This window comes from Arachis hypogaea, chromosome 4 (assembly GCF_003086295.3).
Source record: "Arachis hypogaea cultivar Tifrunner chromosome 4, arahy.Tifrunner.gnm2.J5K5, whole genome shotgun sequence".
Lineage (NCBI taxonomy): Eukaryota > Viridiplantae > Streptophyta > Magnoliopsida > Fabales > Fabaceae > Arachis > Arachis hypogaea.
Window position 1 is genome coordinate 5496142 of NC_092039.1, and position 12289 is coordinate 5508430.

General features: G+C 33.2%; 2 protein-coding genes across 2 annotated transcripts; both read right to left on the reverse strand.

Annotated features, from left to right (window-relative positions):
- Positions 1–324: 324 nt before the first annotated feature.
- LOC112795961 (inositol diphosphatase DSP4) lies at positions 325–2960 on the reverse strand. The gene is made up of 5 exons (XM_025838187.3): positions 2474–2960; positions 2302–2395; positions 1120–1177; positions 982–1025; positions 325–893 (listed from the first exon to the last, which is right to left on the reverse strand). Exons 1-5 carry the CDS (start codon positions 2665–2667, stop codon positions 708–710), a joined length of 576 nt encoding a protein of 191 aa, XP_025693972.1. The 5' UTR covers positions 2668–2960; the 3' UTR covers positions 325–707.
- Positions 2961–4112: 1152 nt separating this feature from the next.
- On the reverse strand, positions 4113–7899 carry LOC112795962 (ubiquinol oxidase 4, chloroplastic/chromoplastic). Its single transcript, XM_025838188.3, has 9 exons — positions 7460–7899; positions 7177–7369; positions 6708–6801; positions 6278–6393; positions 5587–5695; positions 5393–5461; positions 5013–5084; positions 4870–4917; positions 4113–4514 (listed from the first exon to the last, which is right to left on the reverse strand). Exons 1-9 carry the CDS (start codon positions 7579–7581, stop codon positions 4297–4299), a joined length of 1041 nt encoding a protein of 346 aa, XP_025693973.1. The 5' UTR covers positions 7582–7899; the 3' UTR covers positions 4113–4296.
- Positions 7900–12289: the final 4390 nt, after the last annotated feature.

Here is a 12289-nt window from a genome sequence, read left to right on the forward strand (position 1 = left end):
ATATCATTTCTTCCATATATTTTCACATTTCTTGAATTTTGAACAATCTCTTCTTGATTGATATAATGCCCTTATTGTTCTCACTTTTAAAGTTGCAGATGATGAGCCAAGAACTGCATGTGCTTGTGAACTGTTCAACCAATGCGCTCTCATGATTCATAGTCGAGAAATATCATTTATTGTTCTGTATCATGGTTGAGGGGTGTTATTATAATGGTGACGGGCTGAAAAAATGGGGGGAATTTAAGGTAAATTACTGAATTCATTTTCTTTCGTTCCTTGTGAGAGTAATAATTATAGAAGTTATTTAAACATGCAGCTCAATAGTAAAATACTAGTTGTATTATATAGCAGCAAACCAGCAAACCCAATTTTTTTTTTTTTTTTTATCTTTTTATCTTTTAACACCACTAAGGGGGATGGAGCAACAAAACCATCCAATCCCCTGGTGTCAAGTTTACATAAATTGCTATAACGGGGTATTCTCTAAACAAGCTGACACATGCTTCACCATTGCTACAGCCTACAGGTACCAAAAAAATAAAACCAAAAGGATGGAGTTCAAACTTAAGTAACAGTCCAATTCAGCCATCTCTGATTTCAAACGAAGAAAAAACAGAAGACAGAAAAAGGTCCCTAAACTTCTCTTCATCATGGAAATTTCCCCTTGAAAGGAATCAGCAGCCGTCTAATGTGCTTCATTATTTCTATTTCCTTGAGCATGAAAATGATAATGGGTAGTGCTTCAAACAAGAAATGTCGAATAATTCTATGAACCTCTGGTCTGACACTCTGGCTTTGGCTGCTGCAAACCTTTGGTACTCATCAAAAACAGATGACAAACACCATCTCTGCAATCTTCTTAAGCATCCCACCAAACAACCAGTGCGGTGCTGTTTCATGCAAAAGCTAAAAACCTTAAGTCTGGGGTTAATAACTCAAGTGTTAGTAACAGGGAACAAGAAGAACAAATTTTAGTACCTTCCCTCGTTTACAATGAATTAGCACAGGGTGGTTTCTAACATCTGATGCAAGCAAACAACGTTAGATTAATATATCACTCAACAGGCTGTGCTAAGGGCTAACATTGTAGTAAAGAAGTTAAAGAGTGTGTAATACCTAGGACTACTTTCAAAGCTTCTCGAATAGTATCCTCTGGGATGTTGACAAAGGGTTCCTACCCACAACAAGTGTAATCAACGCTGAGAATATATAATAGTACATAATTTAAGACATAAGTTGAAAACTTAATATTGTGAATCTTTTCCAGTTAGGAGAAATAACCCAAGGGCCAAGGCATCCCCATAGCATAGCCTTAACTCCCAGATAAAATTGTCATTATCCAGTGGAAAGCAAACATGTATGATTGAGTTCACTATATCAAGCAGCTTTAAAACTTCAATTAATAAGATAATAATCTGTATTGGACAAGGGAAGCTACAAGAACAGAAATTACCATGGACTCGTGCAGTGGTTTTTTTTTTTTAACCTTCTCTAATGTAACAACAAGAAGCAGATTTATTAAACTTATAGGAACTTTCTGCAGGCTACTCATATCTTCATCACCACACTAATTCTAAAGGCTTCCTTGGAGCAGCACATAAAATAGCCACTATTCACTTGGCAACTCTTTGGATATGAATCCAGTAGTAGGATCAGTTGTGCTGTGCAAGCCAAGGAGGCAAACTACTTTTAAATAACATTCATCTACATAATATTATTTGAAACAAGCAGCAGCACATCACATAAAGACCAAATTCATATGAGCAGGCACAACTACCAGCCATAGGTTCAGCAGGCCTTAGAGTCTCTTCTGAAGCTCCTATTAGTATATTACACATTTGGTGTTTGAATATTGGATTATACAGTGAATATGATATGGAGCTTGTGGAGGTGAACTTTCAACTGAAATGTTAAAGGGAACCAGATATATATGGCATTCAAATGCTAGATTCTTGGAAATAATATTCATGTGATGTGATCATGTCTAATTGTCTGACAAATTCATAACCAATCCCTGCTCCAATCATCTTCCTAGTTCAGCACATAATGCAGTGTGCATGCTTGTGTTTATCTCACAATCAGTGTTTGTGATATGATTCTACACCGGAAGCTTCAACTACATATAAGAAGTCTAATTACTTAAATTACATGTTGAATCACAATCCAGCAACGCAGCAAGCAACAGATCAAAACAGTAGAGTAAAATCTAATTAAGCTGATGAAGATTGCAATATTAAGAAGGAAAGAACATTTCAAACAGTATGATCAAGACTAGAATGAAAGGAGAAATTACGAAACCTTACAGCCATCGATCCCGAATTGGAAAAGCCTAATTCCATGAGACTTCAGAAACTCTGAATTGGGTTCCGGATAGGGCTCGGGGCACAAACATCTTCACGAAAATACACTCTCAGATCAAAATCCATTCATCAAACAGGTAAAGGTCAAAGAACAGAACAGGGAAACTCACATAACGGAACGGAGGTGGAGCGATTTCAGGAACCCGAAGTTGGCGGGTTCGGGAAAACCAGAGCGGAAAATGCCGTTGTCCACCACGGCGAAGTTCAGCGGAGGCACCAGCACGTCGTCGTCATCAGCAGCACCGCCGCCTTCAGTGAAGGATCCGGAAGGTTTCGTGTCGCCATTAGTGCTATCGAGTTTCATCACTTTGGCGCCAAAAAAATAAAAAAAAATAAAATAAAGGAGAAGCGGCGATTGAGCAGAGTGAATACTGAATATACAGGCAGGTGCGGTGGTTATAGAGAGAGAAAATAAAGTGATGAGTGATGAGAGAGAAAAAGGGAAAGAGGATCTTTGATAAGATGCCTTGGAGTGAAGTTGTGGAACGGAGTAAGGAAGAAAGGAATATGCCTTGTGCTGACCGCTCAGGGCACTCACAGTTTCAAACCCTCGATTATTATTTTTTCTTCCCGCTATTTTCCTTTTTAATGGAACAGTAATATTAATAGATTATGAATTTTAATTTGTATATATTATTCGGTATAAAAGAGTTTTATATATATTTAATTGTGAATTGAAAATTTTGAGAGAGGAAAGTCAAATTCTTAGTCAATATCATTGAAGTATTGGTGGATTATCTCTACAGCGACTTGGTTTGTTTATTGAACATAACATTGATTAGTAATATTACGATGATATTTCCATGAACAAATATTTATATTAGAAAAAAGTTAACGTTTGATTATATTATTCTAAAACCTATCAGTTTAAAAAATTTGATTTGGATATCAGGCCAAAAAAATAAATGATTTACCTCTTCTAGATTGTGAAGTACAACTTTGAATGATAAAATATCATTTCTAATTATAGATTAACGACATAGATTAATTTTGTGAACTTTTAAATTAATTTTTCATTCTGTTAGAAAAATGCATTTGACTTTCAAAAATACATGATCAACATTCACAGGAGGCAAATAAAAATAGTTTACTCTTTTAGCATCTTCTAAAGCTAGTAGGATCGGAACTAGTCATTTAATCGTGGGGTCATAGTGTGGATTCTAGAGGCAGTGGAGAACCATATATTTATCAAATTGTGAAATCATATCAAAGGATGAAGGATGAGGGGAGATTGTGATTGGATTTAAGTTTGGCATTTGGCCTACCCTGCATGCACTGTTGGTTCATTGCTGTCAACACAAAAGACACAAACCAATTTTGCCGCAAAATTCTGAGAGGTCTTGTTTGATTTTTCTAGTAAATTGTCGCCAAGTTGATGGCCGAGTTAGAATGACAATGCCAACCTAACTAAACCTTTTGCCACGAAATGATTGACAACACATGCAAATTGAAACTGATAAGGATGATAGAAGAATGGAATTATGGAAATTAGGTATTCTCTTTTCATTTCTTTTATGATTACTATTTGTTAGGAAATTGTCTTAGCAATTTGCCATTAGAGAAATCAAGGAATCAATGTTGTTTACTATGTGTCAATTATTTAAAAACCGAATTATATACTACAAATTTATCAATTCTCTTATCTCTGCAATTTCCTTAAAATAAATTTCAGTTGTAAGAAAAGAAAAAGAAAAACGGGTATTGCAGCTGAAGTTAGGTAATCATGTGAGGAGAAACTAAATTATCCGGTTGAGCAGAAAAAGGAAAAACTAAAATGATTATACATTTGAGTATGGAGATATATGGGATACATACATAATGTGTCTGTGGATGGAAATCTATTTCTATTTACTAACTCTAATAATTATTCATTGCCTCGTATAATTTCCTTTCATGAATGAGTTATGTATTTAGTGTGTTTGTGCCGTGTATTTTACTTGAGCTTGGCTGGATTTGAAGTAACAGATTTCTTTAAACAGTCTACTATTCCTTCGCAATCTGCTTCAAGGTTACAGAGTGCAGCATCACCATCATCATCCGCTGAATCGGAATGCGGAGACCGGAGGTTCCCATGCGTTTGACAGGCCTTCATTGTCTTGCAATGTTCCGCTTCATCATCTCTGATATTTACAAATACGTCGTACAGATTCTCTAGAGGGGGACAATATTCAAAATTAATATATTGTTAATCATCAATGTTAGCAAAGTTCATGAAATAGAACCAGGCCCAAACAATAGAGTGTTGTGTCTGCCATACAATCATCAAAACATGAAGTTCTAACAAAAGTGTACACAAGCAGAGCATGGGAGAAAATTTAAAATCACGGGAAGGGAAAAAATGTCTGACTATGTTCAGAGGCTGAATGATTCATAAATTGAGTGATTAGCTGTTTCTTAAATTGGATTCATGATTTCGTATGGTGAGATTCAGTGACAATAAATGGTTTTATTGGGCAAAACAAATTCAGCATAATAATACATGCTGGAACTGGGTTTGGAGGCTTACCTATCTTAGGCCTTCTAGTATTTGGAATTCTGGACGTTTGAAATTCATCTGAGAAAACATGAGAAGGGAAATGTTAGATTCCATGTACATATTTTCACCCTCCAGTCGACAACCATAGGTAAAAAAAAAAACAGAAAGTTTACCGAACAGATATAGATCACCGCCTGTATAATAATTCACTGCAACCTCAGGAGCTGGCAGTTTTTTCAAATCCTCTGCATATAAGTTTATAAGAATTCAGACAATGATATGGTTATTGAATTACATAAGAGTCAATTTACTACTATTCTGTAATAAAATCAATGTGAGATCATTTATTTATTTATTTATTTGTTCCATTTCTTTTTCGAAGATAAATTATGGTCATTTCCAGAACAAATCAATATAAGACAGAAACTGAAAGTTTGAGGATCGAACTAAAGTTGGGGTTCTGGCCCTAACTCATTATGAAAATATACATAAGAGCATAAACATATGAAATACTAACACAAAAAAGGATGAGAAGAAACTACGACTATCATACCTCCTTGAGCCTTGATAAATTTGTCATAAGTTTCAAATGCATGACTCTCTACACATTCTGAAAAGTGATCTGCACTAGCCCAAACAACATATATCAAATAAAAGACTGGAGAAGCAATTTGTTATGAAAATCCAACCACCAAACTGACAGATGTAAACAGGATTAATATGAAAAAGCAACTACTTAGTACTTACATGCCATTCTTGGGCTTATCGCATACATAAAAACAGTCATTATATAATAAAATATTGCAATATGTTGAGCAAGAAAACGGTCAAACCACCATGCATTCCCCCCTAGCTCCTGCAACCAAAGACCCAATGTTATATAGCATACAATGAAGTATGTGAAATTGTAAATAATAGAATTCATGCATGTGATTGCACACTATAAACTTCCAGAAACTTCGCCCAGAAGTATATGCCAGTTATAAGATATTTTTAGCAAATACTTTCTTTTGAAGACATTTTCCATTATCAAGTTAATTTTTATAAACTACATCTGTGGGTCTTGAATCAATACCTTTGAAGAGTCACATACTACTCTGATTAACTACACAGTTGAATCCCAATTATATCAAGGGACTCCCTTGATCTTTTCCTACATTCACTATGGTCGTTTGATTGAAGCCTTAAGTTTGTCCATTTCTAAACTAAATTCATCAAATATTAAACAATCCATGGAAGGGTGACTACTCCAATTTTGTATAACGATATCTTTTGAGGATTTAACAATAAGATACTAGTTTGGGTTTTATTTTGTGTGTGTGTGTGTGTGTGTGAGAGAGAGAGAGAGAGAGACAGAGAGACAGAGAGAGATCTAGAACCAACACACCAGAATAGCTCTAATGCATCAGAAAGAGGCAAAATTATCTCGAGATCTTACTTCCATGATGAGTAAATGATGCATTTCATTCCAACTCTCAGCGAAATGCACTTTCAGATAGTCGGCCCGCCTCCACCAGCCAAAGCTCTCGTACATGTGAAGAACTGACATAAAGGCTGCCATAGATAATTGTACACAAAAGTTAATACCAAATATCTGCAACCAATGCACAGTATATCCCTGTGTTCATAACTAAAACAATACATTCTGCAGTAATTTTCACTAAATTACAGCTCTGCAATTGTAAGTTTCCTAAGAATGATGAAGTTATAAGAAAACAAAAGGGCCATATGCAGGTTTGTTATGTTCATTCTTTCAAAAGAGCATGTAAATTATGTGCAGCAGCAACCAGCAAGGATTGTTGTTCATTAATTAGAGTTAGAGATGACAGCTTCAAGCCCCTCAACAGTTATTAAAGAATGGCACTTACCAAAATAAGGAACCCTGGCAATTGTTTCAAGAACAAAAAATCTTGCATAATCCCGATCATGGTACAAAGTATCAAGTATCTTTATCACAGAATCCTGAAAAATAAGCAAACAGAAATAGACATCAAAACAAGCTTCTTATGTAAAAAGCCACCTCTGTCTCCCTGAGAGGGGATCAGCCAATTCAAGATTACAGCCTCAATATGAGAAATGACAGACCAAGCATCATATTACTAAAAACATTCTACAGAGTATTGATTTTTCATTCTCAAAGCTATAGTATGAATTCTCATTGGCAAATCCGTAGCTTTCAGATGCTATAAACTATCTACCTTAAATTGCTAACTGAATTGAAATTGAGAATACTCCTAATTGAGTACTTGCACACTAACACTAAGCAGTTGAAGTAGAAAACTTAAGCCAACATGAACACAATAACGATATAAACAAAGATAAAGTAATTTGACTTACCGTGAGAAAGATATTGACTGATTGTTCAACCTTGATGACGAATTTCTCAAAGGACGACGACGATGAGCTTGAAGTTGAGTCCCCACTCTCCATACTGGCTTTACCGGCATCATCAAAAGTAGAAATCTTAGAGGGTAAGGATTCTTTCACTTTCACTTTCTCTTCGTTATCTTGTAACATAGTTGCGCGCACCCTAAACACACAAAAGAAAGTTGAAAGCATAAAATCAGAGCGCTTCACAAAACTCAAATTGAAGGAGGATCAATAATCAGTAATCAGGAACCTGGGAAGCGATTGGCGAGTAGTGCAGAGATTGAAGTTGTGTGAGAAGGAAGAAGAATGTGGTGGTGGGGCCTTGAAGGTGGTGGTTGCGAAGAGCGACGAGGAGAGAGTCGTCGCAGCCATGTTTGTGTGAATCGGAGGGAGAGAGATATTAAAAGAGATATTAACGGAAATTGGGAAAAAGGCGGCACCCACAGAGAATAAACGACAAGGGTATAGTTTTGGGGAAGAAGAATAATATCAGTGATGGGTTTGTCGTTTGGTGATGGTTAAGGTCGTTTAGTTTCACGGCAATTCCGGTGTCCACTTCGATGGCATGTCTCCACTCAGCGGCATATTCCGTCTCTTCATCCACCTCAACAGAACAATACGCCAAAACATTGTACTCCTTCGCAATTTGAAGAGTTGTTTCTTTATTTGGAAAAAAAAAAACTCTAATTTAACATTTACTAGTGCATCAATGGCACAAAAATAATAAAAAAAACATTAGATATATCATATATGGTAATTAAAATTGAAAAACATAGAATTAGTATTTAATTAACTTAAATAATAAAAAACTATTAATTAATATTATATATAATTAATTTTTACAATATATATTATTTTTTATAATAATTTAATTTACGTAATTTTATAATAATAAATAAATTATTAAAAATAAAAAATACTAAGATTATTAAATAAATTATTCAAAATTTGTATAACCTAAATTCTATTATTAAATACAAAAAAAATAAATTTTATAATAATGTAAATTATCCCTTCATTTTTAAAAATTTTAACAATAAAATAATTAATCTGTATATAAAAAAATATATTAAAAAAAATAAGTTTTTTAATTATTATTTAGAATATAATATTCAAATCAACTGAAAAAAAGAAAAATTTAACATCATTACTCAACTTTTAGAATTGATTTAATTCTATAATAATCTTCTAGTGTTCATGTCCTTCAGAATCGGTTTAATTCCAATCTTTTTCTTTACTAAATTACGTTCTCCTAACATTGAATTCATTCATTTTCCTTTCGGAACGGTTTAATTCCAAGGCTAATTTTATGGTGCCTATCAATTGTTGTCTAATTTTTGCTTAACTTATTTTTTATGGTAAGTTTTAATTTTTTTAAAATAATTTATTTTTATATCTTTTAAATTAAATATTAATTTTTAACCTTTTTTAATAAATAGACACAACTTTTTAGGCACCATAACATTCACCTAATCCCAATTTTTTTTAATTTGGCTCTGAATTTTCTATCAAATAAATCCTGAAATATATGCCTACGGCTAATTATTTTGTTCTTCAAAAACTGCATCTCCCAATTTATATGTTTCTTGGCTTTTATCCATTCAATTATATTCTTATTATCTAACAACAACTTCAAATAATCAATTTTGACATGTACAATATTTACCAATAAATAAATTTGTAGTATATTTTCATTAATTTTTTTGTACCATATTTTCTATCATGTACACCACTTTACCTTTTATTTTAGACTATTTATCTTTATTAACATGATCCTTTTAACACTTAATAGTACAAAATATTCAAATCCAAACATGAAGCAACATACTATTTCATTAAAATCATTCATAATAATTATTGTAGGGAGCCAAAAATAAAAAATGTACTGAAAAAAGAAGCAAAATAAAGAAGAAAAATTTATTTTATATTCCATAAAAAAATGCTAAATAATGGAAAGAAAAAGAAATCAAAATTGAATAACAATAGTTAATAATAATAAAGAAATTGAGTTTTTAAGCTTAAATCACTTGTAAAATTTCAATGACCCTACCATCTTCTAAAACTCTTTTTCATCCGTAAGAATCACTGCCTTAATTGAACAAAGTATAAAATCAATCATTGCACTAACACGAAAAATTAAAATAAAACAATAATTATTATAAGATAAAGATACATTACTCGAAATTAATCCTATTTTTTATTTCTGAGTAGTGAGTACAATTCAAAATATACCTAATCCCAAATTATCAAAATTAAACTCAAACTCAACTACATTCATAGTCTGTCTGAAAATTCGAGTGCTAAGCAATCTTAAATATTTTAGCCAATTAATCAAATAATAATAAGAAAATCTGAAAATAGAAAAAAAAATAAAAATAAGGGTGATGGATTAAAAGATTCTACAGTAACTTCCTGAAAGGAGAAAAAGAAAAAGGTTAGAACCAACAATGATATAAAGTACCATTCAAATTGCAATAAATCTAGACAAAGCAAAAGAAATCAAAATATCAAATTTAGAAAATGAATACATGAATGCCTGAATCATATGTATTTAGCTAATGATTGTAGCAACCAAAAACATGTAACAAACATATAAGCTAAATTGAAAACAAATTAAAAAAAAAAACATGCATAGCAAAGCAGATTCAGAACAGATAAAAAGTAACAAAGCTGAGAGAGTAACGAAAAATATACTATTAACAACAAAGAATTAATCTTTAGGAAAGAAAAATATACTTTCATAAAAGAATTCCGCTAGAGAGCCAATAGGATATTTGTACAATGTGTACAATGAGCTATTTATTTAGCTCAATGAGTTAAAAATGAAAATTACCCACAAAATAATAAATTTAAAAACTCTTATTCAGTTAATTCACATCAAATTTCAAATTTCAAATTTCAAATTCTCTAATTTCAAATTTCAAATTTTTAAAAAAATTCCGTTAGTTATTTCAAAAAAATAACCATATGAAATCCTCCAATATTCTCTTCTTTTTCAATCCACGGCCATCCCACCTTCATCAATAATCATCCCATTTCACCGTCGCTACTTGGCTTACCACACGCCACTCACCCTTAATAAAAATAACTATCCACTTAAGGATAAAAATAATCATCCGCATACCTAATGAATTGAACATCTAATATATTTTAATTATATATAACTAAACTCAATCCAATCATAATAATCATCTACATAAAAATAAAATAACCATCAACATACATACTAAAATGACCATCCTAAATTGACCATTAAAATAGAAGAAGAAGAAGATAAATAAATAGAAGAAACTATTATTGTGGTGAAACATAGTTTTGAAGGATTAATTATAACAAAAACGGCACTGTTGTGAAGCATAGGGCTCAAATCATGAAAGAAGCTAACCATGCTTGGATCCGAAGAAGAAGAGTATGGTGGTATCATCGGTGAGAAGAGACTTGAAGGAATGGGAGAAGGCGAAGGCGCATCGGAGGAGATGAGGACGGTGTCGGGAAGAAGGCGCACACCGGCTACGACGGAGGCGTTGGACGTCCGAGTTACTGCGGTGTCGTTAGTTCGACCCACACAATATGTGCGTCCTCCCTTGGCGGTGGCCTGTGCGGCAACGGCGCCAGTCGGAACAGTGTCGGTGCGATTTCCGATGGCGGCTAGTGACCGTGGCGTTAGTGTACCGACAAGATTCCATGAGAAAGGCATAGAACGCTGACAGATCGTATTGAGAGAGAGAAGTGAGAGAGGGAGGTAGTTTATTTGTTTCCAAAACCGACGCATTTAAATTTCAAATTAGAAACTATTCAAAATTAATTAGTTGCCTATAATTTAAAATTAATTAATTGCCTATCAAATATTTTAAATTTTAAATTAACCTCATTGTACAATACCTCTATTGTCTCCTCATACTTTCCCTTCATAAAATCAAATAGTTGGTCGGAATATAAAATGGGAAAGTACTAACATATAACAAATGATACCTGATGCAATAAAGCTATATAAATCAGCCATCGAAATCAAGCAGTAATAACCTCAACTTGTGACAGAATCATCTGCACTTTTCAAAAATTTGGGAAAAACTGAATTAAAAGATAAGAGAAAAAAGGCTGAAAGCCTAAGACTAATGCTAAAACTGTATCTGGATGAAACACTTCTAATCTTCAAGCTCAACAAAAATGAGTAACATACTAAAAAATATGTTTTAATTTCAGCAACGTTTTAAAATTTTTGCCAAAGTTGCATAAACATCATAGCATATACCAATTCATTTACTATATCATATATAGAAAACGTAACACACTTTCATGTGTGTGCAGAATGGAAATGCAATATTGGACGATGAAACAGATCAAAAGGGAATGGTAGATTATGCATGGGACATGAATAAATTGCTGTAACCAAGTTAAATACTGCATTTTAACATTCATTTTCATGTAGCTCACTGGTCTCAAACTCTCATGGTTTTCAAATTTTATTGACTAACATTAGTTTTGAATGTGGAATCACCAAAAGAAGCCATTTAGATAAAGGAAAAATTAGTAAAATTGTGTGTTGAGACAAAATAAGTTAAGAGTCATTCTCCTATATCATATTACACATAGAGCATTTTGAAAGCGAGCCATCCCAAAAATACTCGTTTTTAAATGAAGTTTAACATGGTAAACCAAATAGGCATGCAAATGAAGCACCTCATAACAACAATGGATATGAAGTTCCTTTAAATTCCTACAACCAATAGGTATACCAAATATAGCACCATCCCCAAGGTTTGAGTAATCTACCTGTTGAAGAGTTTATAGGAACTCCCATCCTTCTCCATCCTGGAGAAGACCAACATCAACAATTCTTTGATAGTAAAATAATGCCAACTCAATAAGACGTCTGCCAATAGAAAGCCGAGCTTAGCACCACAAACGAAAAATAAACAGAGAAACACACATAGCAAGCAATGAAAAACTTGACCAAATGTAAATATAAAGAGGCCAAACATGTGTGCCATGCTTCCTTATGTTGCCTATTTATTAAATGGTTAATTCATTCCTTATTTTACATACATACTGGCAAGATCTTTCAATGGATTCTAGCCCC

Bases quoted from the DNA above. Each gene is read 5' to 3' on its own strand.
- LOC112795961 (XM_025838187.3), bottom strand. From the start codon at position 2,667: ATGAAACTCGATAGCACTAATGGCGACACGAAACCTTCCGGATCCTTC. The intron at 2,396-2,473 runs GTGAGTTTCCCT...ATTTTCGTGAAG, and splicing joins CTCCACCTCCGTTCCGTTAT to ATGTTTGTGCCCCGAGCCCT. The intron at 1,026-1,119 runs GTATTACACACT...TGCTTGCATCAG, and splicing joins AGCTTTGAAAGTAGTCCTAG to ATGTTAGAAACCACCCTGTG.
- LOC112795962 (XM_025838188.3), bottom strand. From the start codon at position 7,581: ATGGCTGCGACGACTCTCTCCTCGTCGCTCTTCGCAACCACCACCTTC. The intron at 4,918-5,012 runs GTAAACTTTCTG...ATGTTTTCTCAG, and splicing joins CGGTGATCTATATCTGTTCG to ATGAATTTCAAACGTCCAGA. The intron at 4,515-4,869 runs GTAAGCCTCCAA...GTCCCCCTCTAG, and splicing joins TACTAGAAGGCCTAAGATAG to AGAATCTGTACGACGTATTT.